This window comes from Saccostrea echinata, unplaced genomic scaffold, assembly GCF_033153115.1.
Source record: "Saccostrea echinata isolate AGI-Se365-2 ecotype Australia unplaced genomic scaffold, CSIRO_AGI_Sech_v1 ptg000013l, whole genome shotgun sequence".
Taxonomy (NCBI): domain Eukaryota; kingdom Metazoa; phylum Mollusca; class Bivalvia; order Ostreida; family Ostreidae; genus Saccostrea; species Saccostrea echinata.
Genome location: NW_026889762.1, coordinates 5,113,750 through 5,135,449, shown reverse-complemented (window position 1 = coordinate 5,135,449; position 21,700 = coordinate 5,113,750). Strand labels below are relative to the sequence as shown.

Genomic DNA, 21,700 nt, shown 5'->3' with positions numbered 1-21,700 from the left:
GAAAGTTTTGTCCTACCTTGCCACACTTTCCTTCCGCGTTCGACATCTTACAGTACTTCGCTGATCCTGGTCACGGGCACCAAATTGACTTTGTAGATGTAAGCCAATGAAACCAAAATGTTTTTCAAAGAGTTTTATTAACTGAAAGTTGTGAGTCTTACAGAGGATCGTATAGTGGCTCTCCTAGCGTCTCTCTTGAAGTACGCCGTAGATCGTATTTTATAATGTACAATGCATAATATTCATTTACATATGAAACAAACAAATCAGATTCAAGTAAACAAGTTATACAATAAATTTGTACAAAATCCTGGAATTTTATAAAATAAATTGTAATTGAAACATAAACTTTAATAAGCTTCAGTCCAACGTCTTAGTATTGTGCAAAAGTTAATATAATGTTAAGATAATTTTTAGCAATGTTCCGTTACTGTTCCTGTATCGTCGTCCCAAGATAGATAAACATCCTGGTAGCTTACATTGTACTTAATCCGATTACCAGGTTTGTTTACTTTTACGGAAAAGTCTTACACTTTCATATCCCGATTGGATTATAGGTCAGTGCACTCTATCTTAAGTACATTGTAAAAAGTTTAATATGTTTATTTTCTGATTAAAATAATTGTCTCAAACCCCATAGGTTTACACTATGTATTACACAAAAATATTATTTCTATGTAAACCTCATATTTTCACACCTTGATAATAGATAATTTATCTTTCTTTTCACTGTCTCAAATTTTCTTCATATCATGATTGGACATAAAATTAATTTCTGAAAAAATAAGCCTCGCTTCATTCTACAAACTTTTAAAATTTGAATATAATGCTTTTGTTGTTAATGAAAATCAATGCTGGGTATTTATTTTTTTTAATGAAATTTAGAACAGATGGACATAAGACTTAAACTTAGAATATATCTTCCTCATGTATTATTTATGTAATTCATACCAATAGAAATAACCTTTAAAATTCATACCAAAAGTTATTTCCCTACTTGATGACATGTTTAATGTAATACAACAAATTTGACAAGAAGGGAAATTTAACATTTTGGGATGTTGATTGAGTGGAATGGAATGCATGTATTTGTTTCCTCACATCAATTTTGCTGTTTAGATACCTACGTGAAATCATTTAGAAATACATTATTTTTTTTGTATTTTAATGCTAGAGTTTTATATAATTTTTTTCAGTTTATTAAATACTCAGAGTATTTCGATGTAGCCTTCGCATACCATTGCATTCGTTCAGAACCCTGGAAAACATATTGAAAACATTTCAAGTACATAGGAAGAACATTTCCTATTCAGTCATAATTAAGCTATATATTAATTTGCATCCATATGACATAATCTGGCAACAGGTCAGGACCAGGACGTAGATTGACAGTATACTACCAGTAACAGTATTTTGAGAGTCAAAGTTAAATTTACGGGTAAGACGTATTAATATAATATAATATAATATAATATAATATAATATAATATAATATAATATAATATAATATAATATAATATAATATTAATATAATATTAATATTAACATATTAATTTACCATTTAATTTTTTTCTTCTGTTTTTCTGTCATTACCAATTTTCTAGATGTATACACGTATTAATAAAAATTGAGGGTCAATGCACATACTGTAAAATCGCTGATTTTTGAGGTTAGCTGAAAAACTGTAGGTTTAAGGATATTTGATTTAGTGGTTTAAGAAGTGTTCTTGATTTGAAATTTCAATGCTTCTTGGTGCAAAAGATCTTGCGGGTATATCCTCGTCCCATGAAAGCATAAAAAATTAAAGGCCCATGAAAATAAATGATTTCACTGCAGCTTAGTTTTTTAAAGTATATGTTGAACATGCTAAATTTAATTTCATTCCTTCGAACAAACTTTAGTATAAATCCTTCTCCATTAATTGTAAATTCTAGTGACAGTGTCATCTGATGAAGTGACGAAATCCGACATGAATCGCCGTTACAGTGCCCAAGACATCCTCCTCTGTGACTTGTGTCAAACAGCCGCCTTACAGAGTTACTGTGAACTTTGTCATGTTAATCTCTGTATAGTCTGTGTAGGAAAACATCTCTCTGATTCATCCAAAAGACACAATGTTGTACCATACAAACACAGAACGTCTACTCTTAACTACCCGAAATGTCAAAACCACAACCAGAAAATTTGTGAACTTTACTGTGAGAAATGTGACATTCCTGTCTGTTCTACCTGCATCTCCTCTGGTAAACATCACAGCCATGTTATAGCAGAAATTCTACAAAAACTCAGCTCCAAAACAGAAGATTTAAAAAAGGACTTGAAAGAACTAGAAAAAAGAATATGCCCAACATACGAAGAAATTATACTAGATATAAAGTCTGAAAAAGCTAACATTGAAGAAGGTTATCAGGAACTTACAACAGCTGTCACCAAACAAGGAGAAGACTGGCACAGAAAAATTAACAACATTGTCAATGAACAAAAATTTGAAATTAATGAAATGAAAGTTAGACATCTGGATGCTCTAAATAAACAGGAAAATAAAATAAAACAGATTACTTCTGATGTAAAAAAGAGAATTTTTGATCTGAAGAAATTGCTAGAATCGAATGATGTCTCCATTACCTTTGCATACAAATCCAGAATTGCTGAATTCAGAAGTTTACCACCTAAAGTCAATGTTTCATTACCAAGTTTCTCTCCACATCAGATCAACAAAGAACGGCTCTATCAAATGTTTGGTTCTCTGTCAGTATTATCCATTACAACAGAAGAATATGGCTACACAATGAAGGCACAAGAAGCTGTATCCTGTCCTCTAGTCAAACCACTGCTTGATGAACCAGAGCTCATCACCACGATAGACATCGGATATGAACGACTTTACAGTGTTTTCTGTCTCAGTGATGAAGAAATCTGGATTCGTGGAAAAGGCAGCATCATGAAACTCTACAACCTCCAGGGCAGATTGCTGAAGTCAGTCAAAACCAAGTCAGCTAATGATCCACGTGACATAACAGTGACAAGAAATGGAGATCTTATTTATACTGACTCTGAAGCAAGATCTATAAACATAGTGAAGAATAAACAGATACAGGAAGTGATCAGAATACAGGGGTGGAAACCTTACTATGTCTGTAGTACCTCCTCTGCTGACCTCCTGGTAACCATGGTCAGTGATGATAAAGAACAATCAAAAGTTGTCCGTTACTCTGGATATACAGAAATACAAACCATTCAGTTTGATAGTGAAGATAAACCGCTGTATTCAACTGGTTACCATAAATACATCAGTGAGAACAGGAACCTGGATATCTGTGTAGCTGACTATGAAGCCAGTACAGTAGTGGTGGTTAATCAGGCCGGGAACCTCCGGTTTCGATACACAGGTCATCCCTCTACTACCAAGGTATCCTTTGTTCCATTCGGTATCACAACAGACAGCCGGAGTCAGATCCTCATATCTGACCATAACAACCACTGTATCCACATCCTAGATCAGGACGGACAGTTCCTCCGTTACATTGATAACTGTGATTTATACTTTCCATTGGGTTTGTGTGTGGACACCAGAGACAACCTCTTTGTGGCTGAATGTTTCAGAGATGTAGTGAAGAAAATCAAATACATGTAAATACTTCATTGACCATTCTATGTATTAGACAGATACCAAAGACTGGGATATACATTGCAGACTTGTAGTTTGTTATTATTAATAATTTTATTTTAAAAGTCGTTCTTTTCCATAGGGTTTATTTGACAACGTCTTTGTTGCTGTGTGTGACAATAACGAAAAATTAATGAAATAAGATTACTAGTAAGTAATTTATTAATAAATTACGTTTTTTGACATAAATTTAATTTGATTAAAAAAAAAAAAAAAAAAAAAAAAAAAACTGTAGTAGTGCCCGAAATCAAAGAAATGCCGCGGACATTACGATCGTCATCAAAAAATTATCAGCTCAGGAACACATATTAATCTTGTACGGGTGAAATTAATGACAATTTAAAATCCAATACGTATTCAAGGCATATCGATGTGTCGTCTTCTGCAGTCTTAACACTGTGCAACTGATTAATGACGACTTTTATAGCTAAATGGGATTGTTCCCCGGACCACCCCACAACTTTTAACTCCGTAATTTTACAGATAAAGCAATAACATAGACAAATGATTTTCCTATTTTAAATTCATAAAAATGAATTAATATATCTGTCACAAATAAATTGAAAATAATTGTGACCTAATTCGTTTCTCTATGGAGGAAACTAAATTATAAGCAGCCTCGGCTGATAAAGCCCTCGGTTTTATAAATCAAAACAACATTTCTCCACCTCGAAGGTTATCCTGCAACATTCACAAAAACGCGAACTTTATTTCTACAGATGAAACAAACAAACTTTTATCACAAATCATGAAAATAACAACTTAATCGTGTTTATATAAGTGAAATAAATAAGCTTATGCTTAGTTTTTTATTTTTTCATTCCAAGTTTCATATTAATGGGATTAAAAGGGACAAAATGGATTGATAAGGATAGTTGCAGAAAGGTAGAATTTTGAACATAATAGAAAGCTTACAATTCCTATATATTTTAGAAATTTATTATTCATATCATTTACAAACGAAATAGTTCCCAAATATATGCAAATCCAGGCAAATATTTGTTGGTTTATAATGTCCTTAAGTACTGTTCTACAATTAGAAATTCCATATAAGTGAAATATGTAAAACTAATAAAAATCAAAATATTAATTATATATAGTGGTTTAAATAATTTCGTTGTTTCTTAATGGTTTCTCATTTAATTTTGATCCAGTTATTAAATCTTTCCTCCAAAAATGAAATAAGGACTTCAATTTAATTAATTTATTAATTCATTTATTTTAATACTGGGAATTTGAAGAAAGAAAACATACTCATGACTAAACAATTTTTAAAAGGAAAACATTATGAAAAGGGGCCATATGTGTGATAGAAGAGTCTCATATCAAATGAAACTGCTTCCTCTTAGCACCTTTATTTGCTCCCCCCATGATCCACCATAATGTCCAAAAATACATTTGTGACTGCATGCATGGTATAATTATTATGTACTATTCCAAACCGTTTTTTGTTGTTGTTATTGTAGTCAAACTACTTGATCATGTTTATTTCAGAATTTTTAAATTTGATACCAATTAAGTTTTAATTAAATATACATTTCTAATCCAGGATATACTCTCTTAATTTCAATTGAAGGTCAATTAAAGGTCAAAGCTTGTTACAATTATGATAACAGTGTGACTGCTTGATGTACAAATGTTTTTTTTAGGATTACACTAATTTAATGATTTCATCTTGTAGCATATCTGAATTTTGTATATATGACTTTAAAATTGTGTTTTTATATTTATGCACTTATAATTATGAAATATAGGTAGGTAAATAAAAGTTTTACAAACATATTAAATTACAAAGTTATTAAAAGTGTCTGTTTTAACTTATTTGACAATTTTGTTGAATTAATTATTTTCCCGCCAAAACTCTAGATCTGTTGAGCGATTGGTGCAGACCTATCACATGACTGGTGACCATAAACAGGTTTTTGAATTTCTCTGGGGTGTTGGTCACTCTTGTCCCGTGCTGTAGTAACAGCAGGTAGTGTTTTTAAAGTTATTTACTTTGGGACTTTTGGATTTTCAGTCATGGTATGTTTGACTTTTAGTTTGGTTTTTATCTTGGAAGTTTAAGTATTGTTCAGGATGAGATTTCTGCATTTTTATGTTTTCAGTAATTAAAAACTTGCATGTTTAATATTCTTTTAGAACAGCACAGCACTTAGTAAATTTCCAGATAATATTTATTTAAGAGCCTAAATTCCATAATTTTGTTAAGTCATTTGTTAAATATAATTTGTAAATGTAATTGTAAATGATTTTAATTTTATTGCTAAACTTTCATAATTGAATAGGTTCAGTGGAGATAACTTTTTAAATCAAATTTATGAGTGTTAAAACTATTAAAATATTGAATTAATGCGCCATGATACGTATTAATTAGTGAGAGAATATTTTATGATTTGTGTTTTTGTATTGTTATATGAACACGAGTGTATTATATAAATTGCTAAGGTTTTGTACATTGATTTTGCAGGGCCAGCTGCAGATAGTTGCAAAAATAGAAATGTTTATTCATTTACTGGATAATATCACCTGCTGAATCTTTAAACCTGTATTGTGGTTTATTTTAAAAATATTTCATACGCAACCAAGGTTTACAATCCTGTCTCTCAGACCCCAGGGAGGCATGAGATTTACGATTTATGTTCCCCTTAAACCATGAATGCTATGTCAAAATTGGTTGGAATTGATTCAGTAGATTATGAAATGAAGCTAAAATTGTTGAATTTTTTTTTTCGACGGATGGGAACAATAAAAACAGATAGAAAAAGATAAAATGAGTGAATCAGGTGATCCAATGGATTAATGTACATAGCAATACAGTAACAAATATTTAAAGAAATATGTTTCAAAGAAATAAGAAACAAAATCATTGGTACATGGTTACATTCCATGTAGTATCAGGTCATTTGAGCCATGGCCAGTTGAATCAAATATTAAATCACTTTTTGGATGCTCTGTACACATTCTCTCCTTTCAATTAATGTTTTTTAATGTCATATATTTTAAGGACTTGAAAGAAGCCTCCGTGTCTGTTTTTAAGGGCATCAACTCTCCCTGTTGTACTTCAATAGTCTTTGTACTCATCTAATGAGGGCTTCCACTATTTCCTTGGACTGAAATGACCCCTACAAATACTAATCGCTAAGCAAAGTGCACCATAGAATAATATAGTATACTATAGTATAGTAGTTTAGTAAATCAAAACTTTCACTAATAATAAATCAATGTATTTTAACTGTAGCTTTTAAATTTATATTTCTTTCCTCCAATTCCTACATGCAAAGTTTGGTATTTTCAAGTGTAACAGACTTGTGTAGTATGGTGATGATGAAAAACAACAAGGCTGTTAGTTCGAGTCTTAAACAAGACGGATTTCTTTATTATGGATCAATAGTGATGGAAAAATGAAGTAAAGAAACGCTGTAATGAAATAACAAATTATAAATATGCAGCATAAAACTATAATAGACTTATTGATCAATATACAATCAATATAGCTTTATCAGAATCAAAGGGAGATAATCCAATTATATGAAATATACACAATCAAATCTCCCATTTCTTTAATCAATATATATTTATCATAAAACTTTACAATAATTATCTTGACAATGTATATGTACATTATTAATTATTGTTGCTCATAAAAACAATATTATTCATACCATTCAATGGGAATGGGCCATACTACAGCACATATAAGCTGCATACAATATACAGACAGATCAATATCTACAAATTAACAATGAACAACTTTGTAGATATCTACACTAAGCATAAAATAAAGTTTACTTTAAAAATATGAACAAGTGAGACATTCATGAATTTTTACTATTTACACATAACTTTATATCCACAGTCTCTCTCTCACTATTCATTTACTCAAGGAAAAGTGACTTTAGGAATTAAGTGCAAAATTACAGATTTCACATTTAATAAAATTAGAATAATATATATTAACATTAGTATGAAAAAATTACTTACCATGCAAGTGGAAATATAAGTCTCAATGTCAAAGGTCTTGTATGACAACTTGAAAAAACTCAATCACTATATGATATGACTATACCTTTCCACTGCTAAATCAGAATTAACCAAAAAACACAAAGAAAACTTGGAGGGAAAAACAAAACCCAATCCAAAAGCATAAGACAAACTAAAAAAAACTATGAAATAAAAAGATACAAAATGACCTTGGCCAGAATATAATTACAGCCCTGAGGCTAACTCTGGACCTCTCTGGAAAAGAACAATTTAAAAGTCAATACACTTAACTACAGATTAAATGAATAATTGTATGATTCAGCTGTAGTAGTGTGCTGCAAATAAAAATATATACATAATTAGATCAATGAATAAATGCACATGCAATATGCATTGCTATGCACATGTGCATAATATATAAAAACATGAGTCTGTCACACAAGTATTATTTCTATAATTGAAATTATTGGTAGAAAATCCAAGTTAGGGTTCTATACTTCATAAATAGTTATAAAGTTTCACAGTACATCAATGTACTCTAGTATTTACTTAAGTAAACTATAGTTAATTATTGTAGTTTATAATTAACTATTGTATTTCTTATTGGATCAACTGCCTGTCAACATTTTTTTTTTACTGAGATCAGCAAAATTTGGAAGGCAACATGGCGGATAAAAATAAGTTTTACAAAAAAACCCACACCATCATTATTCTAACTTTTAAACTCACATGGTACTTTGGCATGCCTGTGATTAGATCCCTTGTCAATAACGCGATCAGTTGACAACAAGATGACGAGCAAAGATTTGCATATACTTATTTTTATCACAGGTATTTGAGTCACACGACTTGGGCAGTAGGCCGAGATGTAGAAGGTAGATTATCAGTATAAAAACAGTTTAAGGGAGCCATGTTGCATTTACAGATAAGACTTTATGGAAATAAGCCATTTTAAAACTTTTCATAAATCAACAATTTTCTAAGTACACAAGAAGGGAAAGATCAAAGACCTATGTACGGTACCTTAAAGGTTATGTCTGAAAGTGCTTAATGTATTTCCTCTTCTTTCCTTTTCTTCAAAAGAAGAAATTTCTCGCTTCATTTTGATCCACTCGGTATTACAACATTACAACAGACAACCAACGTCTGATCCTAACAGCAGATCATTGCAATCGCTGTCTCCACATCCTAGACCAGAACGGACAGTTTCTTCGTTACATTTTTAAAGTGTGAATAAGATTATTTATGTGGAAACCACAGACCTCTTTGTGGTTGAGTGTGACAGTGGTAAAGTGAATCAAACTTTAGTGTGATAGTGGTAAAGTGAATCAAACCTTCCGCAATGTTTAAAAATATTTAGAACAATGAAAATAGGGCAAAAGTAAATGCTAGTGAGGATAATTATGTGATTTGTTTCAATTTTCAACGGTAATCAATCCTTTTATTAAGCCCTGTTTTCTCCGAATGAAAATATGTTGATAAATGTGATACACTCTTTACGAGGTTTATATTTGGACTTTGAGAGAGCCTAGTTTTGGCCTATTATTACAGTGGAAAAGTAGAAATAAATCAAATATTTTGTAAACAAGACGTTAATGAAATGACGTCTTGGACATATTAGCCTGTAACAAAGGCAACAAAAAGGCACAAAAGTCCGACTTATCAGTGCTCTATAAAATTCAGTTGTACAATGTGCGAAATACGTAAAACAACAACAATAAGGCAAAAACAAAATAAAATAAAAACAATCATAATTTTGTTAGTTTCTAAATGGCATCTCATATTATTTTGATCCAATTATTTAACCTCTCTGTCACCAGATGAAATCATTAATACAATAATTCTTCACATAGTTTATTTCAATGCTCAATTTTTAAAGAGTAAAAATTCGTCCTTCCATGAAATCTTCTGAAGAAAGACCAATGATGGGAGAATATTGGGTTAATTTTGAAATTGTGAACTACAAAAATAAAGACAAAATATTTATAAATATGAGTGTGAAAATAATTGAGTTGATGACAAAAAAGGTAAAACCCCTTATCTTACATCTTTCGTTGTCATTGATACATAGTCAATGCAAGCTTGGTATAGCTTTGACCTCAAATTACACAAGGATGAACCCGCTCCAAAACTTTTAACCTAGTCACTCATCGGTGAAATGTAAGTCAGATAATTACTTGGGAATTTGTTTTTTTGTTTATTGTTTAACGACCCTTTCGAGAATTTTCACTCATTTGGAAACACCAACACTTGCCGGTGGAAAGCTGCAAATTTTGACCTATACCTGGCACTCAGGGCCATTGAACAGTGAGATATCTTTTTCGTGCCAGCACCTACTGCGACACGGGACCTCGGTTTATACGGTCTTTTTGAAGGACAGGTCTCCACGTCCCATTGAAGGATCAACTCCTTACTGAGCGACTCTAGAGCAGACACTCTTATCACTGCACCTCGCTGGCGACAAATTACTTGGGCATAAAAGTTGTTCAAAACTTAAATGGTTTGGTTTATTGTATTTCCGGGTAAGACTCGTTTTATAAAAATCTCAATGTATGAATGAATACGTCTTGTTTGCTCTTGAAAACCGAACCTCCAACCTCTGGTACCTTCTGTAGGAAAACTATAAAATAATGTATGCAGTTTGGTTGTCACCTACAATATCTTGCAACAATAATGTGTATATTACATGGGTAGTTCGGGAAGTTCGCGGAGCATGTCAATCAATGTAAAACTATTTTCAAGAAATTTAAAATGAGCACATTATCATGTGTACAAAAAAACTAAATATTTTTGTTGATGTGTGAAGTGTCATCTCATGTTGATTTTAAAATTCACATGCTTTGTAACCACGGAGCACACCTGTAACGTGAAAAACATAGCGTCATGAGTTTCGTCTTTCAAAGACTCTTTACCTATACATTTCATAGAGTAGGGCAAAATACACACTCATTAAAAAGTTTCATTATGAATTGAGATTTTTTGCGAACGATTGTTCAAGTATGCATTATTTCGTTTGTCAGTGTTTTAATTGCTTTTGCTATATTACTGTGCTTTTTAAGATCAACTGTTCAACGTTTTCAATTTGTTGTTATGTACTCGTATAACTTGAAAAAAAAAGCTGATGGACCTTTGCATGAAATACTTGTCTTTGGCCACTTAAATGTTTGAAGTCTTTACTACCTGTTGTTCACAAAAGTCGCTGCATTCAAGTTTTAATGCATGTTTTTTATGTTTTGTACTCTCTTTCTGTATAATTTTTATTGAAAGACAATTAACTTTATACTCGACGTAGAATTAATGTATTGTAATAGATGAGACACAGAAAGAAAATCAAACATTTTATGTGAGGAGTGGGTCGAATTAGGTTGGGTAAATATTTTTTTATGAGTTTAAGCTACTTTATTCATAATATAATGGTCTAAGTACATTTGTATACTCATTTAGAAAGACATGTTTTTCCTGGTTGTCCATTCTTTCAGTTTATCAAATGGCAGAATAATTGGTTAAACACTTCATAAACCATGTCAGTTCTTGAAAACGCATCTTACACTAAAATGCCTTTTGAAACGTTGAATTTTTCAAGTTGTTTGAGTCACATCTGTTTCAACACGCTATTTAACACAGGTATCTTAATCATATGACTTGGTAGCAGGTCAAGAGGAAATAAGACGAGGAAGTAGATGATTAGTTTACAGACTGCATTTAGGGAGCCATCTTGAATTTACGGGTAAGACGTTATCTCAGCCATTTTAAAACTTACTCCGATTTGGATATACAGTTATTTTTTTATATCCAAGGAATCATTTCATTCATTTTGCACTAAAACAAAAGCCAGAGCTAGTTCCTGAGAGCAGATCATTAAGATTGTTGCATCCAAGCTTAGGATGGACAGATCATCCCTTGCATTAAAAACTGTAATCTACTGTTTCTATATGACTTATATGTAGACACCATAAACATCCTCTGTGTGACTGAGTAAAATAGTGGTAAATAGTGGAAAAATCAATTAAGAAATGGGATATCATTTTAAGTGAAAAAAGTCCAGTCATTTTCACCTCAGACTTACTTTACACAGGTATTTAAATCACAAGATCTGACGGCAATTCGAGACAGAACATAAATTGTCGGTTCACAAACAGAAAAAAGGCATCTATTGTGAATTTACAGGTAAGACATTGTTTTATAGCTGTCTGCAGTTTTGTGAGGAAAACTTAAAACAGGAAAGATGAAAGCACTCTTTCTCTTGAAGCATGTAAATGTATGAAAGAACAAAATGTACTTTCATTCTTTGAAAACATATATAAATACATACAAATTTTACAAAACCTTCTATTCTTTAATTTATGTCCTATTTTATTTGTTTATCCTACGCACCAGTATAAAAGTTTTTTTTTCTATTATTCTATCAGAAATGGATCCTCTCGACAGAGCTCAAGTACTTCTCCTTTGTAAGCTGTGTGAAAGAGCCGCATTACAGGTTTTTTGTGAGCTTTGTGAAATTAGCCTGTGTAAGGCCTGTGTTAGAGATCACCTTTCCGATTCATCACAAAGACATATAATTATACCATACAAAGATAGATCTCTTGATCCTAACTACCCAAAATGTCCAAATCATTCTCAGAGTCATTGTAACTTTTACTGTTATGAATGTGACATTCCTGCTTGTTATACCTGCATCTCTTCTGGCAAACATCATCAGCATAAAATATCAGATATTGCATTGGAAATCAGTTCCAAAACAGAAGATTTAAAAGGAGATTTGAAAGAACTAGAAAAAAACATATATTTTATTTATGAAGAAATTGCATCTGACATCAAGGCTAAAAAGGCAAACTTGGAAAAACATTGCGAGAAACTAACAACAGCTGTCACTAAACAAGGAGAAGTCTTGCACAGGGAAATTGACAACATTGTCAACAAACAGAAATCTGAAATTGCTGATACGAAAACTACACTCCTGATTGCTTTCAATCAAGCGGAAAATGAAATAAAACAGAAATTATCTGAACTTGATCAGAGTATTCTAGACCTAAGGAAAATACTAGAATCCTGCGATGTTTCCTTAACCTCTTCTTACAAATCCAAGAATGAAGAATTCAGAATTTTACCTCCTAAAATTAATGTTTCGTTTCCATGTTTTTCCTCTCCAAATATCAACGAAGAAAAGCTCCATCAAATATTTGGTTCTCTGTCAACATTTTCCATTTCAAGAGAAAAACATGGCTACCTCTACCTTAAGAAGATACGAGAATCTGCATCCTGCCCTCCCGTCAAGAAACTGCTTGATGTCCCAGAACTCATAACCACCATAGAGACTGGGTATATACAAATCAGCGTTGCTTGTCTAAGTGATGAAGAGATCTGGACACGAGGGAATGTAAATATCATGAAACTCTTCAACCTGCAGGGCAAACTACTGAAGTCAATCCAAACCAAGTCTAGCAACAAACCACGTGATATAGCAGTGACAAGGAGTGGAGAGCTAGTTTATACTGACACTTATGCAAGAACTGTAAACATAGTGAAAAATGAACAGATACAGGAATTGATCAGACTACAGAGGTGGAAGCCTTTCAATGTCTGTTTTAGCTCAACTGGTGACATTCTTGTCACCATGGACAATGATAAAAAAGAACAATCAAGAGTTGTTCGTTATTCTGGCTCTACAGAGAAAAAAATCATTCAGTTTGATAGTGAAGGAATTCCTTTGTATTCATATGATTGCCTCAAATACATGAGTGAGAACAGGAACTTGGATATCTGTGTTGCTGATAATGGAGCTAAAGCAGTAGTAGTGGTAACTCAGGCAGGAAAACTCCGATTTAGATACACTGGTAACCCTTCTACTACTACAGAATTATTTGAGCCTCTGGGTATCACAACAGACAGTCAGGGTCAGATCTTGACATCAGACGGCTATAACTTTTGTATCCACATCCTAGATCAGTACGGACAGTTTCTCCGTTACATTGAAAACTGTCACCTTAACCATCCATTAGGTTTATGTGTAGACACTAGGGACAACCTTTTCGTGGTTGAATTGTTAAGTGGTAAAGTGAAAAAAATCAAATATTTACAAACCATTTATTCATGATATGTTTGCGATAGAAATGACTGTTCTGGACCTTGAAATTTATGAAAAACTGATATGTTGTAATGTAACTGCATGCTTACCTACCAAAACATTGAAAATTATCCATACTACACATATCCAAATAACATGATATCTGTACTTTAAATTACATAAATGTATATATGGTGTCTTCCTTTCATTTTAGGAGAATTAAGGAATTTTAAAAATCATATGAGTACGTTCACCCCCCCCCCCCCCCCCCCGGGGGTAATGAACCCTAACACCCATTCCCCCGAAACAAAGTTTAGAGTTTTGAGAATTGTCTTCTTTTGGGAGGGGGTGGTAGTCAATATTTTTTCAGGTACATTGTCAATTTCTTTCCTTAAAGTCCCCCTTCCTAAATCTATCCTTTTTCTATATCGCAACTAAATTTGAATTTTTAAGCATTCCATGTTGATAAAACTGGTTATGTTTATTTTAACTTCGCTTCCCTCGTTGTGTCTGGCTTGAACTCCAGCATATGTAAGATGGCATGGAATGCTTAATGACTTTGTATCATTTAATAATATGATAAAACAATTATTGTTTTTTTCTCGGTCAATGTGATGATTTAGCCACCTTCGAAGTATAATATTCAACTCGCCCTTTAGGCTCGGTGAATATTGTGCTCCTCAGGTGGCTAAATCATCTTATTGAACTCAGAAACAGGAATAATTTTATAATATCATAGATAAAATTGAGACAGATGTTTATAAAGCCATGAAAATATATGTTTATAATAAGTTTTTGTAAAATTATCTAATTTTATTACTATGAAAATGATTCTTTTGGATTAACTTCTCCTTAATGTCTTACAGGATTTTCCCCATCATTTCTTATTTAATTGTGGCGCAAGATTTAAGCAAAATGTTAAATCACGATTATGATGATTCACAATCATCAGTGATAAATATCAAATTTTATTATTCCATTTTTTTTAGGGTTGGGGTGTGTGGGATTCTTTTTTTGTCGTTGTTAAATTATCATCTACTAGCAATAATAAACTCCCGTATGTTTAGCCTACAGACAGTTTTCACACGTCATACAAACATAGAATTTCTCAATCAAATAAAACTAAGATAATTCTCTAAAAACCAAGCAAATCAAAAATCAAATTTGAAATTTATGTATATAAAATATTGAAAAAAAATATGATAATGTGTGTCGGATAAAATAAATTGATCTTTATAAGAGCATGCTTTTGCCTATCGAATAAGTTAGAGACATAAAAAAAGGAAAGTTAAGTTTTTTTTTTAAATATAAGGTTGACGATGGAAAATCTGAAGTCATCTTGTTTGTAAGATAGTTAAGTTCTAAGTTGACCGTTATCCTCTATTGACAATAAACATCCAAATTTGGGGAAAAAAAATTGGTGAGTATTAACTCCAGACCCACATTATTTTGTTATCGTGCGTTTTAGTGATTCGTTGGTTGAGCTTTACTTTTATTCTAAAAAAGATAATTTTTTTTTATTTAAAAGGACATTTGTCCAGGAACTTGATTAAGCGGAAGCTGCTTTTCACCAAAGGCTCTAAATTAAAAAAAAAAAAAACAAACAGCAAAATGTATATTCCGTTTACAGTCTTCAACATTACCTTTTTCATTTTCTTTGGCTATCATTTTAATACTTTCCATGAGATCATATGTACTAAGATCAGTGACTTTGTAGTTTATAGAGGTGTTGTTTATGGCTCCCGTATATACACAGACACAATATGGCTGTTATACCACCACATCCAGGCATAGAGGCTTAACTGAACTGATACGTGTAACAAGATAATACACGATAAAGTTTTTTTCTTTCTAACAGTAGAAAATATACTGGTTTTGGTCTGGTACTTTGTCTATCCGACAAGCTGTCCTAAATGGTAAAATAAGAAGATAATATGTGATGAAGTCGGTACTTTCCATTAAAAATAAGATAAACTCGTTTTGGCATGGTTGCCTGTATGTCCTAGTAGATGTTTATTAAAAGTATGTCTTGAATATTAACCCCTCCCTCATCCCACTCTCCATATCCCTTCACTGAATTCTGTTTTAACTCTAATATGTTATTGCTTATGACTGAAAGATGTGTTAATATTTGATTCAAGGTCGTATTCCAAAGGTTAGGGTCACTTATCGATGAGAAACTGAAAGGGTGTCCATAACAAATGTTTTAATCAGACTGACTTTAAACTGGAGAATCTTTTTTTCCGATAACCTACAAATTGTTCTTAAATCTTGAATTAAGGTCACAGCCGAAGGGTTAAGGTCATTGGATAATTAACTAATGAAACTGGGTCACACGTTTGGCTTCTTAATTCAACAGATTTCAATTTTTTCTATATATACTAGCTTAAGTACAAGTACTGTAATCATATCTAAGCATCTTTTTATCTGGTTTTTGTCTGCTAGTTCAAATACAAGGATATATATGGTTTAAAAAAATACAAGAAAAGTATTGGATATAAATGTGTTAATTCAATATATTGCTATTTAGTTGATATAGGAAATTGCGCTACATTTTGATCGCATATCTTCAGAAATGTTATTGTTGATGGCTTAAACTGTGAATAAAAACCAGCCTCAATCTGAATCAACATTTCCATTCAAATTCATTCCTTGAAGGTAATAATGCAGAACTAGCTGTTGATTGAGTGCATTGTAGCAAAACAATCCCAATTTATTGAAAAAAAACTACTGCAATTAAAATTTATTGTTGATTAATGGACATGTCCTCAAGATCAAAGTGTGATTTTCAAAACCAAAAAAAGGTAGGTCTCAAGGTTAAATTTTAAACTTAATCATTACTTATCCAGTTATCCATCAAACATCAACATGGGCTCTCAATGACCTCTACTCTGTATGTGTAACAAAACGAAAAGGATTGTACATATTGTATGAAGCTGTTGTAATTCTATATTCGATAAAAAAGGTAAAGGCACTTTTATATTTGACCTCTGTTAAATTGACATTTACACTAATGTATCTTACTATTGAACATTCACAATTTGTTACCATATACTATTTATTAAAGGAAAGGTTGACTGTTATTAAGGCTGACTGATATTTGTCTTTGGTCAATTTATATTATGAGAAAGTTTTTTCATGTAAATATATAATTTGTTATAATTGCTTCACATAATTCACTGCATTTTGCTGGTGTTATATACTTCATTCTGCACATCCAAGTTATATTTAATGAACATTGTCATTTATCATGTTTATATCACCTGATTTGGTAAATTGTATTTCCAACAAATTTGATAATAATAATAAAACATCATACACTTATTGCACTTTCTGGGGAGAGAGGAAAGGAATATTTCCTGTTGATATGATCTTATGACTTATGCCAAATACATGGAAATGCATACTTTATTGCACCCTATTTCATAATGCTATTTCTTATTTTTAGTTTATTGAATAGTCGATGTCTTTGGTTGTAGCCTTGATACACAATGCAAATGGTTAAAACACATTGATCTCAAGAATACATGTTATTCGAACAGCTGTTCAAGAGACAGCAGAAATTAAATCACGCGACCTTGTAGTAGACCGAGATCTAGAACCAAGACCAGGAAGTAGATTGTCAGTTTACAAACTGCTGTCAGGGAGCCATGTTGGATTTGTTTTACAGGTAAATAGTAATTGATATTAATTTTCCATTTAAATACGTTTAGGACATTCACTAATTTCCAGAAAGGATGAATAAAACAAAACTACTTATTCAAAACGACAAAATTAATAACAAGATAGTGTTGATAGGTAAATGAAAATATTCCCTATCTTCTTAAAAACGCTTTTGACACCAGAGAAATACAACGCATTTAACCACTCATCTAATTTAATTTTGGTAATACAATAGGATCTGGCGCATTTATAAATCAAACTGAGATAATACAAAAGCCTAACCGAAAACCAACTTTATTAATGGACTAGTTAGCATGAAACTCTGCTCCTACAAGTAAGAGCCTCGGTTATTTTACGTTTCCTACGCTCCTTATGCGGCGCCAAGTCAGTAGTACCTCTAACATGCTGGAGTACACGAAACGGTTGCTATTCTTTCCATTGTACTGAGCAGTCATGAAATCGGACAAACTTTAAAAAGAAGAAAAATACAGAAATTTGATAAAAAGTTTGACATTTTTCATGGCATATCATATAATGATTTGTTGAGGCAAAGTGTTGAGAATCTAAGGCGGTTCCAGTAGGACAAAATTTCTAATAGTGTTTCCAAAAATGATAAGATTTTCAGCTTCTTGCGAAAATTGCTTTAAATATCCCAATTTAAGATCTGCAAAGAAAAAAAAGTCAATAAGTAATAAGTTGGCTGTCTGTTTATTTTAAATTCGTTTTGGAATGTAGCCTGGGGAGATATGAGAACAGAAAAGACCCTTGAGGTTTTTTAGGAGAATTGCTGACAATGGACCCCTGGGATAATTCAGCAACAGGAAATGATGTGGAGTTAAGTTCAAGATGAAAATGTATTTTTAAGCGTTTCAGAAATCTATGTTTATGATTCGGAAGACTTTAAAGTATGCACCGGAATCATTTCTAAAAAAAAATTACTTATGCATGTCTTATTTTTTATTAGCAATAATACATTCATCATTAAACATCTAGTTTAAAAAAATGTTGAAAAAATATTCATAGATTTTGTCTACTGTACATCTTTCCAAATGCTGTGCAAGGTGCATTGATAACTCTTCATGCCTCGTGCTTATTGAAATTTCCTTCTCAACGTAGAGAATACTCGCAGGTTTCTGGAAATCCTCTTTATTATGGTCGTTACATTTATGTTTGTTTGTATCACTTTGATAGAAACTATACGTAATTATCACCAACGTCAATATAGTCATCATATTTATTAATTGATATTCCTTAGCAATTAAAATGGATTGTGTTTATTTTTTATACATAAATATATCATTGAAAGTCTTTGTAAATGTTATATAGCTATTCAGATTTTATGATTGGGAAACTATGATTGGGGTGTCTAATCCCTTGAACTATTGTCAATCAAATATGTTAAAAAATGTATCAAACTATCTAGTAATAATTGAATATTCTAAATATACGTGGACTTATACAATGGGTGATGTCATTGATTTAAAAAAAAATCCTTGATAACAATCTCCATACAAACTTTTCAAAAACATTTAAACCAATTCATTACATTCTTTACAGATTTGAATCTAACACATTGTTTAAAGTGCCCTTTTCTAATTATTATTATTGTTTTGTTATAAAACAGTGTCACCTGATCTTGTGACATGGACCCCTTGGAAAGAGCTCAAGTACTCCTCCTTTGTGACCTGTGTCAAACAGCTGCATTACAGAGTCATTGTGAACTTTGTCATGTAAGCCTCTGTATTGACTGTGTAGGGGAGCATCTCTCTGATTCATCTAAAAGACATAATGTTGTACCATACAAACACAGAACTTCTACTCCTAACTACCCAAAATGTCAAAACCACACCCAGAAACATTGTGAACTTTACTGTGAGAAATGTGACATTCCTGTCTGTTCTACCTGCATCTCCACTGATAAACATCAAGGGCATAAATTTACAGATATCTTACAGAAACCCAGCTTCATTAAAGAAATTTTAAACAAGGATTTGAAAGAACTAGAAAAAAGGATATACCCTACTTATGTAGAAATTGCATCTGATTTAAACTCTGAAAAAGTAAACTTGGATAAACATTACGAGAATCTGACAACATCTATCACCGAACAAGGAGAAGACTGGCACAGAGAAATTAACATCATTGTCAACAAACAAAAATCTGAAATTGATGAGATGAAAAATAAACACCTGGCTGCTCTGAATAAAAAGGGAAAAGAAATTGAACAGATTTTATCTGATGTAAAACAAAGTTTGTTTGATCTGAAGAGAGTACTAAACTCCAATGATGCCACTCTAATCTCTGGCTACAAATCCAGGAATGCTGAGTTCAGAACTTTACCTCCTAAATTCACTGTTTCATTACCAAGTTTCTCTCCTCATCAGATCAACACAGAACAGCTCCATCAAATGTTTGGTTCTCTTTTACCGTTATTAATTTCAACAGAAGACTATGGCTACACAATAACGACACCAGAAGCTGTATCCTGTTCTCCAGTCAAACCACTGCTTGATGAGCCAGAGCTCATCACCAGCATAAACACTGGGTATGGTGATCTACGCAGTGCTACCTGTCTCAGTGATGAAGAAATCTGGACTCGTGGGTATGACAAAATCATGAAACTGTACAACCTACAGGGCAAACTACTGAAGTCAATCCAAACCAAGTCAGGGAACATACCATATGATATAGCAGTGCTTAGGAGTGGAGATCTTGTTCATACTGACCCTGAAACAAACACCGTAAACTTAGTGAAGAATAAACAGATACAGGAAGTGATCAGACTACAGGGATGGAGACCTTACAATATCTGTAGTACCTCCTCTGGTGACCTCCTGGTTATCATGGTCAGTGATGATGATAAACAATCAAAAGTTGTCCGTTATTCTGGTTTCAAGGAGAAACAAACCATTCAGTTTGATAGTAAAGGTCAACCTCTGTATTCCACTGATAATCTAAAATATATCAATGAGAACAGGAACCTGGATATCTGTGTGGCTGACTTTGACGCTCGTGCAGTAGTTGTGGTTAATCAGGCAGGAAAACTCCGATTTAGATACACTGGTCATCCCTCTACTTACAAGCAACCATTTTATCCAACCGGCATCACAACAGACAGCCAGAGTCAGATCCTGACAGCAGACTTTATCAACCACTGTATCCGCATTCTAGATCAGGACGGACAGTTCCTCCGTTATATAGATAACTGTTATCTAGACCGTCCATGGGGTTTATGTGTAGACACCAAAGATAACCTTTTTGTGGCCCAGTTAAGCGGTGGAGTAAAAAAAATCAAATACATGTAAACAATAGGTTTTAAATAATGACAAATTTGTGATGGAATTCTTTATTCAGGAGCCAAAATCACAAGAGGATATTTAAGAAATAAGCTATGCACTGGTGTAAAAATGCCTTGTTCAAATAAAGGTATATAAAGGAAAACAATTGCATATGTAAATATTAATCTTTGATTCAAGTTCATTTTCTAGTGCTCGTGTGTGTGTGTGTGTGTGTGTGTGTGTGTGTGTGTGTGTGTGTGTGTGTGTGAGAGAGTGTGTGTGTGTGTGTGTGTGTGTGTGTGTGTGAGGGTGTGTATGTGGATAATATTAGTACCAATAATAATGAGGCAAAATATGAATTAAAATTATTAAAAATAATTGTTATCATTAATATTCTACCCAAGGTTGAGATGACTGCTCAGTTATAAGATTTAAATTGGAATAAACACCCGAAAGCTAATTGTAAACACTATGTATATTTGCGAGCATAAAAAAATGAAAAGAATTGTGAGCACAGTGTATGCATTTTCGTGTTGACCCTCTGTGCACTGCACACTGGAGAGTTCTGATTCTATTGTATGTTTGATTTAGTAAGGGTGATCTGCCCTTAGATTGTAAATGCATATAAATTAAAATCTATATCATATATATGTCACCTGTATGTAATTAATCCAATGATTTTAATTTGCCAAGACTTATATTAATTAAACACTTTATTTCCATGAAATTCCCATTTGTATCAGAAGTGATTTGTGTTCATTATACTCTTGTTTTTAAAATTCCTGCGAGAATTTTTCATAAGTGTATAAAATCCGTAAATGAGATTGCTGTTAACCACAGAACTGTCCTCTAAAAAAATTATAAACAGTACAATCTGTTTCTGCAAAATGCTTACAGATGGCAGAGTTTGCCTCTAATGGTCAGTGCCAATGCAGTAAGTGTTAATTTATGAAGATCAGGGAGACTTAAACAAGTATGCCAATCTTATTGTATTCCATGACATGCATAGAACAGAGTTATTTTCAATTATTGTATAAATATTTC

The 21,700-nt window shown here is 32.4% G+C and overlaps 2 protein-coding genes across 2 annotated transcripts; both read left to right on the top strand.

Annotated features, from left to right (window-relative positions):
• The first annotated feature begins 1,969 nt into the window (after positions 1-1,969).
• LOC133186377 (uncharacterized) lies at positions 1,970-3,639 on the top strand. Its single transcript, XM_061321633.1, has one exon. It carries the CDS (start codon positions 1,970-1,972, stop codon positions 3,632-3,634), a length of 1,665 nt encoding a protein of 554 aa, XP_061177617.1. The 3' UTR covers positions 3,635-3,639.
• An 8,423-nt stretch (positions 3,640-12,062) lies between these two features.
• LOC133186273 (uncharacterized) lies at positions 12,063-20,834 on the top strand. The gene is made up of 3 exons (XM_061321496.1): positions 12,063-13,737; positions 17,258-17,385; positions 19,016-20,834. Exons 1-3 carry the CDS (start codon positions 12,063-12,065, stop codon positions 20,681-20,683), a joined length of 3,471 nt encoding a protein of 1,156 aa, XP_061177480.1. The 3' UTR covers positions 20,684-20,834.
• The last annotated feature ends 866 nt before the right edge of the window (positions 20,835-21,700 follow it).